This window comes from Bombina bombina, chromosome 2 (genome assembly GCF_027579735.1).
Source record: "Bombina bombina isolate aBomBom1 chromosome 2, aBomBom1.pri, whole genome shotgun sequence".
NCBI classification, from domain to species: domain Eukaryota; kingdom Metazoa; phylum Chordata; class Amphibia; order Anura; family Bombinatoridae; genus Bombina; species Bombina bombina.
In genome coordinates this window covers 1305098270-1305116442 of record NC_069500.1, presented here as the reverse complement: position 1 = coordinate 1305116442, position 18173 = coordinate 1305098270, and the positions used below count along the sequence as shown (strand labels likewise).

General features: G+C 35.2%; 1 protein-coding gene across 1 annotated transcript in view; it reads right to left on the bottom strand.

Annotated features, from left to right (window-relative positions):
- Nucleotides 1–3637: 3637 nt before the first annotated feature.
- Nucleotides 3638–18173, bottom strand: part of NSG1 (neuronal vesicle trafficking associated 1) — a 128599-nt gene continuing 114063 nt past the window's right edge. Inside the window, exon 5 of the mRNA XM_053700897.1 lies at nt 3638–7605. Coding sequence (XP_053556872.1) covers nt 7405–7605 — 201 coding nt within the window. The 3' untranslated portion in view covers nt 3638–7404. The remainder of the gene's footprint in view (nt 7606–18173) is intronic.

The following is an 18173-nucleotide window of genomic DNA, read 5'->3' as shown; positions in this document are numbered from 1 at the left end:
TTGAATATGTTATGTTCTGATATGAAATGTTGAGAGAAATACCATCTAACCTCAAAATAAGAATATAATATGATCCACACCTACTCCTCCAAAAAGAAAAGAAACTACTAAGATCCCAAACTTAGATAAGTAATAGAGAACACTATCCCTCTTATCTTCTCAAGTTAGAACACCAAGATTAAGGATATACTTCTGTTAATTAAAATCGATTTTCTATTAGATACATTACCTCAAAAGTGCAACTACAGAAGATGCACTAATTCTGAATGATAAGTAGTCAACTTAGGTTTTAAATTTCATAAACTAAGTACATAAGACCTCTCCCCATAGCTCTCCTTCTACTCACGAATAAATGATACACCATTATTATATTTACACTCTCCGTTAGAAATACAGTAGCAATTTGGCAGGAAATATAGCTTCCTCTTGTTCCGCTACGAGTAATGATTAAAATATTTGAAGTAGGTCTTTTAGAAAATTGACGTGCAGAGTATTTGAGCAACAAGCTGTGTCCCTGCTACAAAATATACAACTGACACATGTCTTGCCTCCTTACACATAACTGACAAGTCTTCAGATCTCCCATCAGTTTAAGAATTAATTCCTCTAACAACCATACATATATATATATACAGCTCTACCATAAAATATTGCAACTAAAATTCCTTTTATTTAGATCCAAGCTCTATGATGCAAACACACTTAATATAGTTGTCAGAAGATAAGAAATCTCGGTATACCTCTATAATGGAAAAGATTTAAGAAACATGACAATCACATTTTTTAATAGGAGTTTCGTTTTTTAAAAATAAGGGGGATATTAAAAGCACTAAAATAGTGATAACATAAGCAAGATAAGCTTTCCAACTCCACTATGTATTAAGCATACTAAAGGATTAGAGAGTACATATCCCCAAATATATAAGAATTAAGGAATTCACACCCTCGGTTATACCCGATCACCAGTGAAGCTACCAGTGACGTCATAGCCAATGGGATAATCAAGAATTCGGCACTCCCCAAAAACAACCAATAGGATGCCCCAAAAAACGGCACTGCAAAATACAGGTAAATATCGCAACCAAAAGTATATAATTGAGGCAAAGGATATTACATCACCAACATAGATGTAACAGTTAGAAGAATAATTTGCAATATAGTTTATATCAGGTATAAAGCTGCGATTAACGGCAGCCACCCCCGACTGGAAGTGACGTCACGGGTACACGGAGGCTAAAAAACCTTTTTTCTAATAATATAACCTCATTTCTCAAAGTGTATATATAGAGCATATCACTACCATATAGGGCTCTATTAAATAAGAGACAATAAAACGAAATATTTATATTTTCAACGAAACCGGAAGTAATATGAACATCCACATCCGGTCACTCATAGGTAATAGCTATAAAAGGCCATTAACAAGTACAAGTAATCAGTCTTGATAAAGGCCTAGAGAGGCCGAAACGCGTAGACCTTGTACTGGTAAGTCTGATTCTATTGAAGCACCTTTCTGTTAATTTATTACACATTGTACCTATTTCCTTTTTCCACAGGTACCCACTGTTACTTTTATTTTTGCATTTTATTGTTTTTTATCGTCTTGTATTTATATTTTTCACCATGAATGACTCTCCCATCTTGTGAGTGAATCCCCTGTTCCAAAGACACTAGAACACTATCTGTTTTCAGGAAGTTGCATCACTCTGAAGTTTATTGTGTGTGTATCATTTGGAGTTATTTTTGCACTACCGCAATAATCACTGTCATTTTGTTTTTCTCAATCCACTGTTTTTCTCAATCCACTGTTTTTCACGAATTGGATTATTTTTAAGATTTTTAAGATTTTTTGGACACATTGCTTTGGATACATTTTGGAACATTTACATTTGAGTTTTGATCACAGCACCAACCCATTTAGGACACTTTTTGGGACACAGATCTTTTGTTTCTTTTTCTTTTTCACCAGTATCTACAGTCCTAGGACACATATTAATACTAGAGGAACTGTTATTTCGGGCATAACCTGGAGTCTAATTACAGTAGATTCCTATTCAAGGTGCAATTTTAAGTCCTCTCAACGTTTGATATTGATTTAAACGCATCTATTTGATAATTTGATTATTTGATGATTTGATTTTATTGCATAAATTTTATTGTATACATTGTAATTAGTCTTGGATCCATAGACTAGGAGGTTTTATTGTTTTTATTATTATTGTTATTTCTCTTGTATAACATTAAACTCTGCATTTTTTACACCTAGCCTCCGTGTGTTGGCGCCTGGTTACCCCATCTTTTCACATTCATATACCATTTATTATCTCTCTCCGCGTTGTTAATACAGCCTTTTGATCCCAGGGGGTTCCATGATGTTTGTATGCTCATAGATTCACATTCTGTTTTGATATTTCTATTCGATTGGCGCACCTCTGATAAGAGTTTTAATCCATGTTATGGAGGACTTGTTCTGTAACAGTGTACTTGGATAATGCTTGAGGTTTTGAATTTGTTATTCAGTATGGTTGTTGATCAGTACTGTATCAGTCTGACATGTTAGGCAAGAGCCTTATATTTTGACTGGTTTTACATAACGGAACAGAGTTGCTGGCTGTTATGGTCTATCCTTTTTGGTAAATTGTGGAATTCTTCTAATATTGTTTTTAATCATTTATGTATAGGTTGGTGATGGGTGGTTTTGTTGTTTGTCCACATTTAGGTATTCACTATATTAGTTTTTGTTTTATGTGTTTATTTTCAGATTAAATATGTCGTGATGAAGGCCTGAATGAGGGCCGAAACGTCAACCTTGTTCTGTTGATAGTAACAATAAAGAAAAAATTGGGTTAATGTACAAATCCTGAGAGTGCCCTTCTATACTTGGATCTACATACTTCTTTCTTTTGAGGATTGCACCCAGGTCTTTCATACACCACCCAGGTTGGAGTACTGGGCCACAGGCTAATTGAAACTATATATATATATATATGTATATATATATATATATATATATATATATATATATATATATATATATATATATATATTTATATACATACATACATACATACAGATATTAAGAAATATATATTTATAAATAAATAGAACATATTGTGCTATATGCAGAGCATTGGAATGTGAAATATTTACACTCAGTATAACACTTTATTAAAAATGAATATTGCAAAGTATGATTTAAGGTTTTTTTTCTCTACTTGACTGCAAAGGGCTCCAATGCACACACACACACACACACATATATATATAGTGTCTGTCTGTCATAGTCTGGCCCTAAATGTGGTATACAAAGATGTACAGCAACTATGGACTTAAAAACCTCTTATTAAAAGATCAAAAATACTTCATTTTTAATTAAGAAAACAGATCCTGCACCTCGAGAAAGGGCTACGTTTTTATTGGACTATTTGAAAATTCCGCATAGGTGAGGTAAAAAAAAAAAAAAATCAAAGAAGAAAGGAAATCTGTAGGTTCCCAGAGCTCTTGATCCTATGAAAAAAAAAGTGTCTGGACTCTACTGTAATAAAATGTAAATAACATTTACTGATACAGGTGTACAGATAAACATTCCCATCGATTTTGTTTGTTCAACATAATGTAAATGAAACAACGCAACATCTTTAATTTTACCTCTTTTATTTATTAATAAAGGAAAAGATCATTTAATGTTCACTGGAAAAAAAAACACATTCAATCAGCATGAGAATAAAATAATACAAACCCTATACCTAAGCGCCTTACACGCATTCTATTTCTCTAACAGACAAGAGTTTAAACCATTCAGCTGTGATTTATGTAATAAATATTTATACGAAGAAGTGATAAGAATATTAAAATAACACGTGGAAAGGGAATATCGGATGAATTCGCTTGGCCTCTACTTATCTGTTCAACAACATAATTACGTCTAATAGAACATTGTTATATGTGACAACTTTTACCAATAACTGCTTAAAGGGACATTAAATATTAGCATGGGCTTCACTGCCTTGAAATGAATGCAGAGATAGCCTAGTTCTCTTGGTATTCTTTGCTAAAAGCTATACCTAGGTAGACTCATAAAATGATTTCTAAGCCCTTATCTCAGTGCACTTTGACAGTGTTTCACAGTTAGACAATGCTTGCTCGTGTGTGCCATATAGATAACATTGTGCTGACTGCCATTGAGTTATTTATGAGTCAGCACTTATTAGCTAAAATGCATGTATGTCAAAAGAACTGAGATAGGGGGCAGGTGGCAGAAGCTTAGATACAAGATCACAGAGGTAAAAAGTGTATTAATATAACAGTGTTGATTATACAAAACTGGGGAATGGGTAATAAAGGATGTTCTCTCTTTTTAAACAATAAAACATTTCAAGTAGACTGTCCCTTTAAGAAACTGCCAGTGGGTAGTACAGTTAGGACCCGTATCACCAGCCCCATTGAAAGTAAGCAAAACGTGTTTCTGCTTCAGTTACTCATGCCACACACACACAGTCTTCAATATCGCACGGAAGCTTGACCAGAGACGTGGGAGTGTGCTCCACTTAGTTTCAACGGGGCGTGTGGTACGGCTAGCTCCTGGCTTTACCACCTGCTGCCATAAAAAAGTCCTTAAATGGCCAGAAGGGAGAGGGTTTTTTGTTCACTGTATGCAACTCAATGCAGTTGTAATGTTTAGTGTCCCTTTAATCAAATTATCCATTTGGTGAAATTTACCTTTTCTTGAGTTTTAAAATCGTTCCACTAAATGGATATGAATTATCAATATTATATCATTAAAATGTACTTTCTTTTAGACTTTATATGGTTTTGAAACATACCAGATCTACTATAAGTGTCTTTTTATATTTAATTTTTTTCAGCCATGACAAAAGGCCATTTTTTTATTGTAATTTTGCTTTTAAAAAGTTCTGACAAATCAAAAACAATTTTTCCTTCATTGTAAAGCCAGTTTTGTTGTACTTTGTCATTTTGTGACTGAGAACAGTCGTGTTGTATCACGTCAGAGCTTATCAAGAGTCCTCATACATAAACCTGGCAGCGCATATTGGCATAGTCAGCACACAAGTCTTCCCTGGTCACGGAACAAACTGAAGCTCTCTTTAAAGGGATAGAGATGTCAAAATTGAAACGTGCATGGGTGCTTTTACATTTTAAATAGAAGTAATATACTTCTGTCAGCAAAAATACTTCTAGTACAATCGATTACTGTTGTTAAGCGACATACGCACATATGCTGTTTGTGCCCCATGAACCAGCATTCAAATGCCACACCTCAGAGAGTCAGCAGTGGTTTGTATGACACAAATTACAAATATATACCACCGCCAGCTATTCAAGCTGGTGTTTGATAGGTAATCCTCTAGTTACATGTTGCATATGTAAATATTCTACTGAAACAACTTTTGCTAGAATCATTTCTGCTAATGGAAGTATATTCCAAACATGCTTTTATTTCAAATTAAAATTAATGTATATGTATTTAAATTTTGACCTTTCTATGCCTATAATAATTATTGAGGGCAACAAAATTTGACATTGCAATGAAGATGGTGACTTTTGATTTACCAGCCATTACTTTTAGCCATATTCAATGTTGGATGTTCATCAAACACTTAATTGGGGTAGAGTACCAAAATAATAATGCATTGTAACGCAGGTATACTAGTTTACTTACTAAATATCAATTTACACTTAAAATTGTTGCTTATTATACAGAGAAACACAGAATGCATTAAACATAAAAAAAAACAATGTAGTACTGAATAAACAGATGTTATTGAGTGCCCTAGGAATGAACGTGAGTACTAAGTAAACTGGCCATGTTTGCATACATATACACTATGGCTACAGTATGTGCATATCAAGGGATGCTAAAGCCACTGTAGGGACTTGTTAAATGATAAATATATACAAAATGCAAGCTTCAAGAATGCTGGTTTTCTACTGATCACTGTATGGTATAATATTTGCTGTGTAGTCTACAGAATGTATTACTTTTTACTGGGAAAAAAAAGATTCTAATTCAGTTGTGCATGAACATATGTTTTCTCAGTTTTTAAGTCGACTTTAAGGTCTCGGGAAAGAAAATGACAGTCGTTCATATATGCAATACATGCATATAAATGATTAAAGAAAATCAGGTGTTTTTCTAGCATAAGCTTTATACTGAGCCAAGAAAAGACTACGTCTCTGCAAAAACTATGTTTTCTAAAACTATACTGTACATGTCAGTGGATAAACGGTTTCTGCACGTGTATAGTTCTATTCATTTTCTATCATATTTTTGCTTGTATTTCATACTGTTTCCTAGGAGACATATCCAGTAAATCAAGTCGTAGACTCATTTTAAATATACTTTTTGCATTCACTACAGTGATGAATACCTAGGAACAAGTATTGTGTTGAAATTTTACAGTGTTTAAATTTTAACAATAATATATTTATTGAAACAATGATTCTGCCACAAAATGTCATTGTATTTAGAATTCACACCTTTGCGTAAAACTTTACAAGAGATGTCACTTGGCAGAATTTTTTTCATTTTTATATTTTATTGGTGTTAACAAAGGAAACAACTATATTCCCTAATTATACCACATAATAAAACTGAAAATCAGAAAAAGATATGTTCTGTAGTTAAGAATGATAACAGGTAACAAAACTTTTCTTAGGTGAATTATTCTCACTTGACTGAACAATAAAAATCTTTGCTGAAAATGTCCATTGATTTATTAGAAAGAAATTGTGAAATTTTATTGCAGATTTTGTTTGTTTGTTGTTGTTTTTTTTAAGGATTCTAAAATTTAAAAATTCACAGAATGTTGCTGCTGTCAACTGAAGAGTCTCAAGTTATGAAGATCAATATAAAACACGTTAATTGGATTAATGTGAAGTTTTAAAGATATCTAAACGTCATTATAAATCAGAATATTTTTGTTGTCGAATTTACCTGAAATACAAAAATGAAACAAAATCATCTTTTTTTCCCCTTGGTGCTAGTTTTGATTTTTTTTGCAGTATTAAACTAGAATTTGTTTTGGATGCTAAACAATTAAAAACTTTTTACTGCTTTATCACATTTCCCTAAAATGCTGAAACGAAGATCTGTTTAATTAAAAATGAAATCCAATTAGATCAGGTTTCTCTTGTATGAAATAGTTTAACAGATGTGTGCTGATATGCCTGCAGTTGATGTACTTTACAGGTGATCTGTACAGTAGTGTGTGCACAGCAATACCAGAAAACAGAAGCATTTTAACCATGAATGCAGTTAATCTCTAAATAACCCTCAACCACTTAGTTGCCAAAGAGGCAGGGAAAGGTTTAATTATCTTTAAAGCTCTTTTTTGAGTCCCCAGGTTGTTTTCACGTATCCTTCAACTTTATATACCAATCAAACTAAGCTGACTTCTGTGAAGCTTCGGTCTCTTGTTCAGAGAGTTTCTCTTCGGACAGGACGGTCATCCATGGTGAGACAGAACGCGTGATGGTCTGCTTCGCAAGGTTGTAGTGATTTATGACGGTATAAAATTTCCCTTGTGCACTTGGGTCTTGCTCGGTGTAATAGTTGTCCAGAGCTGCAGGAATGCAGCGATTATTCTGTGGGGGGTAAAAAATATATAAGTAATATGTAAAAGAAACACTATTATAAATAAGTGAAGCTATTATCTATTTATTATTATAATTTTAATTATTTGTATAGTGCCAACATATACCTCAGCAATATAAACATAGGTATAATATGTAAAGGTAGCATTTATAAGGAGCAAATGGGCAGAGGGCCCTGCGAAGAGTTGGCAACTGTTGTAGATCACCTTACATGGAGGTCATTTACAGGACAGCTGGGCTCGTAGACTTACATGCTAAGGGTGTTCAAGGGGATGACAAAAGGAGGAGAGGAACTTAGTTATGAAAAGATTAGCGTACATTATATGCATGAACAGTTGAGTCTTTAAGGAGTACTTCAAACATTGAAAACTAGGAGAGAGTTGTGGAGTGAGGCTGAAAGTTCCACAAGACTGGGCCATTCTGGAGAAGTCCTGTAGATGGGAATGTGAGGAGGAGAGAGGGTGATCATGAGTAGAGGGAAGGGGACAGAAGGGAGAATATCTAGAGACATAGCAGAAACTATTACAATATTAACTGGATATAATTATCCAAAATAAAAGGAAATTAAAACTTAGCTTTTAATAAAAATAAAAACTGATCATTAAAAATGCTAGAAAACCTCAATATGCAAGGACCCAGAAATAATTAGATAAGGAATGTCAAAAAATGAATATATACCAAATTAATAAAGTCACTGAGGTCTGGCACTAGATTAGAAGCCCACTATAGTGCATATACGGAATAAAAAGATTCCTTGTTTAAAAGGCTATGATTTTGTAAAGTCACAAAAAACAGGAACAATATAGGGGGCTTAACCTATTCTCTTGATATATGAGAACACCACAGTTATGTTGTGCTAAAAGGTTGAGGATATAAAAATTCAAAATCCAGATCTTTGCAAGCGAATGCCTGATGTGCGATTCATCTACTGCTTTCTCAAATGTATACAATAGAGCATATCATTTTAGCACTACCTACCCTGCAATTTTTATTTTAGAGCATACAATTTTGACGCTATAATGGCCCTTTAAGGTGAGATGTCACATTATCATAAGTACTCTACTGTGCTACAAATCTACACTTATATTTGTGTAGTATTAATAAAGTAGTAAACACATTTTAGCAGTCTCAACCTTATGCAAATGTTTTTACTTACTGGTAAAAATAAACTACCCAATTAAATAGACATATTTATGAGATGAGAGGACACCATAGGTTTATGATATGGAAACATGACAAGTCTAAAGGATTGCAAAGATTAGCCTGAGTATAATTAGCAGTTGTAGTTGTATAAATATTGTAGAAATCAGTGTAAATTTGTAGTCAACTAAAGTAAAGGGTGGCACCATGTTGTAACCTATGTTTTCCTAAAAGTCTGTCTTATCTCCTCTTTTGAGGCAAGTTAAAGAGACAGCACACACCTTAAGATTTTAATATAAAATGTTTAGTTATGTGTAGTAAAAAAAAGATTGCAATGTACTTCATTATTTATTTTGCCTCATTTTTATGTAATTTAGCTTTGAAAATTCTAATTCTCAAAGCTGGAAATGAACCCTTCAACATATCTTTCCCTAATTGGCTTTAAGAAATAACAACTTGAACACAATGCATTTTATATTAACTTTATAACTGCTACTAGCCTTGTTTTCTGCTCATCCAAATAGGCAAGTAGTGGGTGGGGTTTAGCTATTGAAAAACAATTGCAGTAAACAAGATAATATTTTGGTTTTAAAAAATTTAAACATTGCAGTTTATTTTTCTATAGCAAGACAACATAAATCCTGTAATCACAAGGTGTTAACTGTCCCTTTATAGATTGATAGAAATAAGTTGGTAGACTGGCAATATTTAATGTCCCTTTCATATTTGCATTCTTGTTTGCCTTTATTATAACACACATTAATCTGTGAGACCAAGGGATCCATTAAATATTATGTCCGCAGGTTTGTATTTAGTTTTTTAAAATGAAAAAAAAAAATGATTGTTTCATAAGTTTAAACAATGTAATGTTGTTTACATGTACTTTTCTTTCATCAGATGAGGAGAGTTCACAAAACCTCACATGTAGGAATTACACTCCAGTCCACTAGGAGGAGGCAAAAACAACCCGACATACCAGAGCTGAAATCCCTCCCACTTACCTTGAATCCTCAGTCATGTTTTTCCTTTCAAGATGGAGTGAGGAGAATTCTTTAGTGCTGATATACTTTGATAGGGGTTCTCTAACGGACCTGAGTGCCACTTTCGGATACCGGAATTTTCAGCCAGGTAGTGAAAAATCTTGATCCCAAAGTGGAAATGTCACAGACTTCCCAGGTGAAATGCAGATTTACCTACCAGCCTCCTGGTTTACAGTGTGCCTCTTCTTGTGTGGTCCACAGCCCTCACCAGGTGAAATATGAATTTATCTGCCAATCCCCTGGATTGAAGAATGCTATTCCTTGTGAAATCCTTGCATTTGTGCCTTGGATGGATCCATATAATGGAACCACATAATTCACATAGTCTGGGGACATATATATATATATATATATATGTATATATATATATATATATATATATATATATATATATATATATATATATATATATATATACACACACACACACACACATACAACATAATTTCTATAGCTGTTTAAATGCACTTTTAAAACTTAAAATGAGGTGACTGTCTCTTTATATTTAGCTCAACCAACTTTTGTGCTCTCCAGGGTTACTAGCAACCTTAATGCAGCCTTATTTGCTCATCTCAGCTAAAAATTTCGATTCTGACATCGGGTTTTGGTTATAACACCCACCGGCTAAGGGCTAACCTATTTTGCACACTTTTTGTCAAGTCTTCCTCCCTATTTCTTTTCCTGTTCGCTCTTCCATCTTTACATTTAGCAGAATCTTACACCAACAAACTGTTGTTGTTTCTTCAACAACATGGTTGGAAGATCAATTTTCCAAAGAGTTCTTTGGTTCCTCAGACAAAGGTTATTTTGGGGGTACAAATAGATTCAGTTTCTTTGAGGATATCTTTAACAGATCTGAGAAGTATGAAGTAAGTTTCAACTTGTCAAAAACGTCAGTCTCTTTCTTTTCAGTCGCTCTTTTCATGGAGGTATTATGTCTCATAATTGCTGCATTGGATGCTATTCCATTTGCTCTTCAGCTTTGTATGTTTTTTCAGTGATGAAGGGATCATACTCAGCTGTCTCAGTAGATCTTTCAAGATCACAGAACCAGTCTGTCTCTGTCTTGGTGGCTGGAACATCAGCATATTATGCAGGGTGCTCCTTTTGCTCATTCTACTTGGACTGTGATCACTATAGATGAAAGTCTTTCAGATTGGGGAGCTGTTTGGGGGTCTCTGAGAGCATTGGGGGTTTGGGCTCCTTAGAAGGCAAGACTGACAATAAATATTCTAGAACTCTAAGCTATTTTCAGAGCTCTTCAGAGTTGGCTTTAGTTGAAAAGGGAGTCTCATATCCCTTTCCAATCAGACAATGTCACATCATTGGCAGTGGCTTATATCAATCATCAAGAGGGAACTCACAGTTCTCTAGCCATGAGGGTAGTGTCTCTGATTCTCTCATGGGCAGATGCCATTTTTTGTATAATTTCTGCTGTTCATATTCCAAAAGTGAACAACTGGGATGCAGTCTTCAGTCTCTGCATCCAGGGGAGTGGTCTCTCCATCAGAATGTTTTTCTTTAGATTGTGGATCTTAGGTTTATAAGTCTGTGACAAGGAAGATTTATCATAAGGTTCAGAAGGCCTTTATTTCTTGGTGTCAGAATTCCTAGGATTCTGCAGTTATTACAGGATGGTCTGGATAATGGCCTATCTGGCAGTTCTTTGAGAAAGGGCAGATTTCTACTCTTTCAGTTTTGTTTCATAGGAAGATTGCTAATCTTCCAGACATTTTTGTTTTGGTTCATGCTTTGGCGCATATTTTGCCTGTTATTAAGCCAATTTCTCCACCTTGTAATCTTTATTTGATATTAACCCCTTAATGACCAAGGACGTACGCTACACGTCCTCAAAAAAAATACAGTTAATGACCGAGGACGTGTGGCGTACGTCCTTGGTCTGGAAAGCAGCTGGAAGCGATCCTGCTCGCTTCCAGCTGCTTTCCGGTTATTGCAGTGATGCCTCGATATGGAGGCATCCTGCAATAACCCCCCTTGGCCATCCGATGCAGAGAGAGCCACTCTGTGGCCCTCTCTGCACCGGACATCGGTGGCCGGTATCGTTGGTGGGTGGGAGCAAGTCTGGGAGGCGGGTGGGCGGCCATCGATGTGCCGAGTGGAGAGAAGGGGGGCGGGATCGGGGGCAGAACCGTCGGGAGCGCGCACGGGAGCGCGCGCGTGCACGGGGGGGGGGGGGGGGGGGCGCGTGCACGGGGCGGGAGCGGGAGGGAACCGCTACACTACGGAAAAATAAGGCTGTGAAAGGTTAAAATTATTTGTAAAATAAAATATTACATATAAACAGCTAAGGGATCTGGAAGGGGTGGGGGCTGGTCTTGGGGGGGGGAAAGCTACACTACAGAAAAGGGAATTTTAAAAAAAAAAAGGCACATTTGTTAATAAAATGGGTACTGGCAGTACCCAAGATGGCGCCCATTAAGGCAGAGGGGGAGGGTTAGAGAGCTGTTTGGTGGGGGATCAGTGAGGTTGGGGACTAAGGGGGGATCCTACACAGCAGCATATGTAAATATGCCAAAAAAAAACAAAAAAAAGCCCAAGTATAGCTTTTCTTTTAGTACTGGCAGAGTTTCTGCCAGTACTTAAGATGGCGGGGACAATTGTGGGGTGGGGGAGGGAAGAGAGCTGTTTGGGAGGGATCAGGGGGTCTCATGTTTCAGGTGGGAGGCTGAGCTCTACACTAAAGCTAAAATTAACCCTGCAAGCTACATAATTAACCCCTTCACTGCTAGCCATAATACACGTGTGAAATGCAGCGGCATTTGGCGGCCTTCTAATTACCAAAAAGCAACGCCAAAGCCATATATGTATGCTATTTCTGAACAAAGGGGATCCCAGAGAAGCATTTACAACCATTTGTGCCATAATTGCACAAGCTGTTTGTAAATGATTTCAGTGAGAAACCTAAAATTGTGAAAAGTTTAACGTTTTTTTTAATTTGATCGCATTTGGCGGTGAAATGGTGGCATGAAATATACCAAAATTGGCCTAGATCAATACTTGGGGTTGTCTACTACACTACACTAAAGCTAAAAGTATCCCTAAAAGCTCCCTACATGCTCCATAATTAACCCCTTCACTGCTGGGCATAATACACGTGTAGTGCGCAGTGGCATTTAGCAGCCTTCTAAATAATTTCAGTGAGAAACCAAAAGTTTGTGAAAAAATTAGTAAAAAAAGTGAACGATTTTTTGTATTTAATCGCATTTGGCGGTGAAATGGTGGCATGAAATATACCAAAATGGGCCTAGATGAATACTTTGGGATGTCTACTAAAAAAATATATATACATGTCAATGGATATTCAGAGATTCCTGAAAGATATTAGTGTTCTAATGTAACTAGCGCTAATTTTGAAAAATAATGGTTTGGAAATAGCAAAGTGCTACTTGTATTTATGGCCCTATAACTTACAAAAAAAGCAAAGAACATGTAAACATTGGGTATTTCTAAACTCAGGACAAAATTTAGAAACTATTTAGCATGGGTGTTTTTTGGTGGTTGTGGATGTGTAACAGATTTTGGGGGTCAAAGTTAGAAAAAGTGTGTTTTTTTCAATTTTTTCCTCATATTTTATATTTTTTTTTATAGTAATTTATAAGATATGATGAAAATAATGGTATCTTTAGAAAGTCCATTTAATGGCGAGAAAAACTGTATATATTATGTGTGGGTGCAGTAAATGAGTAAGAGGAAAATTACAGCTAAACACAAACACCGCAGAAATGTAAAAATAGCCTTGGTCCCAAACGGACAGAAAATGGAAAAGTGCTGTGGTCATTAAGGGGTTAAAGGTTTTGAGCCTATGCATTAGGTGGATATTAAGCTTCTTTCTTGTAAGATTTTGTTTTTATTGGCTATCTTTTCTGTTAGAAGAGTTTATAAATTGTCTTCTCTTTCTTCTAATTCTCCTTATCACATTTTTCTCCTCACTGTTTATTTTTTTGGTGATGGTTTATATTTGTTAGCTCATCTTTTTATCCCCAGCTCCTATTATTTTGCTCTTATTACTTTTTGCTACCTCTTGTGCTTGGCTGTACGTCAGGCTATTTTACCAGTGAGGTGGGAAGGGTTTTGTAGAGTTCTTGGGGTTTGGGAATCTTTGCTTCCACCTAGTAGCAGGGAAGAGTAATTCCCAGGAATAATGGATCATGGACTCCCTTCTCCTCTATTTGTTAAATTTCCTGACCTTGCAAACATCAGAAAGCTATGGCTGTTGTCTTAGCTGTTTGGCTTAAGGCCTACATTTGTAAGGCATACCTGGTTGTCCCCCCTGAGTGTATTACTGCCAATTCCACTAGAACAGTTTCCACTTCTTGGACATTCCATAATGAGGCATCTATGGAAAAGATTTGTAAGGCAGCAAATTGGTCCTCTTTGCATACATTTATGTACGTCTCTTTGGGGGCTGCTTGTGGCAGGAGAGTTCTGCAGGCTGTAGTACCTGATTGTACCTGCCTTAACTGTTAGTCCCCCCTGTTACATGGTGGTCTTGTGGGCTTCAATACTTGGTTATATATTCCAACATGTCATGTCTTGTAAATTTTCACCATCTAATAAAAGGAAAAAAATTATGCTAACCCAATAAACTGAACCCTTTCTTTGAACAGCTGGTGCCAGTACTTGTCTTGCACTTCATTTGCCACACTTTTTGATTCCTGCTTTTTTATTTCCTCAATCTCCGTGGCTATATTCTGGATAAGTAGGAGGGATTTCAACTCTGATATATTGTGGTGTTTTGCCTCTGACTAATGGATTAGAGTGTAATCCCACATGTTATATCTCATGGACTCTCTCATCATGAAATACATTAATTTATCAGATAAACATAAATTTTGTTTTTAAGCAGCAACAATGAAAAAAGCTGCAAGATTTATATCATCTTTCAACAATTCCATAGTGTTCACATGGTCATCAGCTGTTCTGTGCATGCCTCATTAATTTTAGAAATGTGATTAATTGGTCTTCGCACTGCAAAGAACATTTTATCTGTCTGACTTTGATTGATAGCCAATACAGTAAACAGTGTGTGTGTATAAAAATGATCAGTTCCAGGCCAATTTTAATAGTGTTACACTGTGTTTATGGGGGAATTCATATTTCTGTGGGACTACTTAGTAGTTATATTAGAATGCAATTAAAATCTGAAATTACTATGCACTAACATCTACTCTGGACTATACATCTGGCTGTGATTTGGATGTCAACTGTAATTAGCTTATACCTCAAACACTGTTATATATTTCCATAAGAGTTTATGCAACATTTGTAAATTACAGTCCAGTTTTTGTCCTCACATAAAGAAAAAAGCTTTTTTTTTTTTCATTGTGACAGCACTGACAGTTATGAGAAGTCACATAATGTCCTATCCAGGTTAGGGGGCAGCGTGTTTAGCAGGAAAAATGGTCCCAGTGTAAAATGCTATAGTTAATAACATTGATTTCTTTGCTTATGTAACAATTTTTGTTTGCCCTTGACAAAGGTCCCATACGAGGACTGAAACATTGGGATCATGTTGCTGCAATAAACTATTTAATGTAAATATATATATATATCACTAATATTATATTATTATATATATATCCATTTTAGTTATGTATTTTATGAAAGCCTAGACCGTGTATGGATTAATGTTCAGACATGTCCTGTGATATGCAATATGTTCATCTGTTCTAGTAAGATAAAAGAATGTTGTTTGCGTCCTTCCGTATCTTATTATTATTATCAGGTTTTTTTGTAGAGCACTGAGATTCCACAGCTCTAATAGTTTACTCTTGAAGCTAGGCCTCAGTTAACGGTAAAATCACTTTGATTATTATTGTGCTGTGCAAGTTTAGGGAAATGTATGTACTGTATATGGATTTGAGTAATGTTTTTGTTTTATTTTGCTAATAATTTCCAGTTATGCCTCTAAGATGGCTGTTTTCTGCTTAGACACTGGCTTTATTTCCATAAACTTTTACTGGAACATTTCAACATCTATTTTTTTTATTAGATGGAACCTTTATATGTATACAAATTAGAACAATCATCTTGATATTAAAAAAAGGAAATTATATTTAAAAGCATGTCCCCTCAATGAATACAGATCATGACTTCATGTCATAAGATCATCAAAATTAGAAATCACATCAGAAATGCTGGATTTGAAGAACAAAGGAGCCAGGGTGACCTATTTAGGTGTCTGTCAACCATAATAACTGCTCATTGTTTATATTTAGAAGCAGAAACTGTGACATAGTGGGTACATGGCGATGTTATTACAAATATTGTATCCATATGTAACAATGTCAGCACTTTACTTCCATAGTGATATATGTACAGATATTAAGCACATGATGTTTTACATATTAAATGGCCCTTATTTAAAATTAAAGTGGTTTAAAGCTAACACGCTTAAGAAAAGAGGGGGGGGGGGCACAATCTCACCAACCAAACTACAGGAGTTTGGGGTAGATTACTTGCTGATAGACTGAAATGGTCAATGCCCCCCATCCTCATCCGAGTATAAATGTGTCTTTCATGAGGAACCATCACACTATAAATTAGTCTTTCATAAGGAGCTATGATAGGGAATAGTAGCAGAATATTCTGTTTTAAGTTGATTTTCTATATTTTATGCAGGGTTAATGGGTCAGGCAAGTTGGCAGGCAGCAGAGGTTAATTAAGGTTTGGGATAAAGAGCTAGAGAGATTTAATTGCAGTAGGGGGTACAAGACTGGTGGCATTGATGCTATTGCCTATTAGTCATAGACACAGAAATGTAAGCATCATAGTGCTTTATAGTTCTGAGTAGTATTAAAGGTTTAAGTTAAAATATAAATATGCTTCTTACAATTGCTGTATTAGAATATTTTCTTAAATTTTCACAGGTATTACCAAAGCTTGATTAATGGTTGTAGTCTCTAAAAAGGAGGAATAATTAGAATTCAGGTCTTTGTATTTCTACTCATGCAGTACTCTTTCAGGATGTTAAGGCAAGTATACATGCAAAGCAAGACACCCAGTAGTGTGTGACCTTATTTGTAGCTATTCAACAGAGAAACACAGTCAGGGGAACAAAATTAAAGATGGAGACTCACTAGACAAAACCTCCTCAAGCGAAATATAGTGTCTTGGTGTGTACAGCCTCTATATCAAAATCAGTGCTGCAACAACTAATAGGTAAAATTGATCATAAAATTAGTTGTTAACAAATCTCATTATTGATTAGGTGGTCTGCAATTAGTTGGTCAGTGGCACGGCACCGGCGGCTTCACTACAGTGAATGTATTTTTTTTTTCTTTCTATCTGATTAATTGGCTGATTATTATCCGATTAATCATATAGAAGAAAATGAAAACAAAATAATAAATACTATTTTTTGCACAATACCATGTGCAAGAGTTCATAGGAGTAAAGCAGCTGGTGCCATGCAACTGACCAACTAATCGCTGACCACCTAATCAATAATTAGATTCATTGACAACTATTTATATGATACATTTTACTGAATAGTTATTGCAGCCCTAATCTTTCCTAATCCCCCACTGAGCATAACCATCATGTAGTTGAAATTGTTTTGGTTTTTTTTAGATCTCCTCAAACACCCATTACAAAAATACTGAACATCATCACATTTCTTACATTGTCATAATCTTCTTTGGACCAAATACCAAACAGCCAGTCTCACTTGGCAATATAAAGAAAAGCACAGATGCTCTATTAATAACTGGTGACAGCATAACAAAACTGCCTTAATGAACAAGATGATGCTGTCTTTTTAGGACCTCTTAATTATCTGCCACCAATTTATGGGTGAGAATAAAACTGTCCATAAGTTTGACAATTTTTCATGCATATCTTTAAAATTAATTTTGTTCTTCTAATGATTAAAATATATATTGAGGTCTTTAGTTAGTTCAAAATATCACCAATTCATTATGCTGTGATAATTCAGATCCTTGGTGACTAGCAAATTACTTTAAGAAAGTTTCTAGAACATGTTATTGCTTTATTTAATCAATGCACAATTTTGTTTTATTCCTGATTCTGTGACTCATATTCTAAACCACCCTGCGGTAATAATGTGGAACACAATGTACTTCTGAAATACTAAAATACATTTTCAGGCAAGAGTTTTTTTTTTTTTTACATGTCAACAAATACCATGTGACATCAATATCTTCAAATTTTACGTAAGGGAGTCTATAAGTGGAAACCAAAATGAACAATAAACTTGAGAATAAAAAGAAAAGAAGACGAGATTAAATGCGGCTGACGTTAACACTTTCATGACAAGGTCATAATGTCTACATTGCACGCAAGATTTCAATTATGGGATCGGGTCTGGGGTGCGTCCCTATGACGCTAGGAACGCCC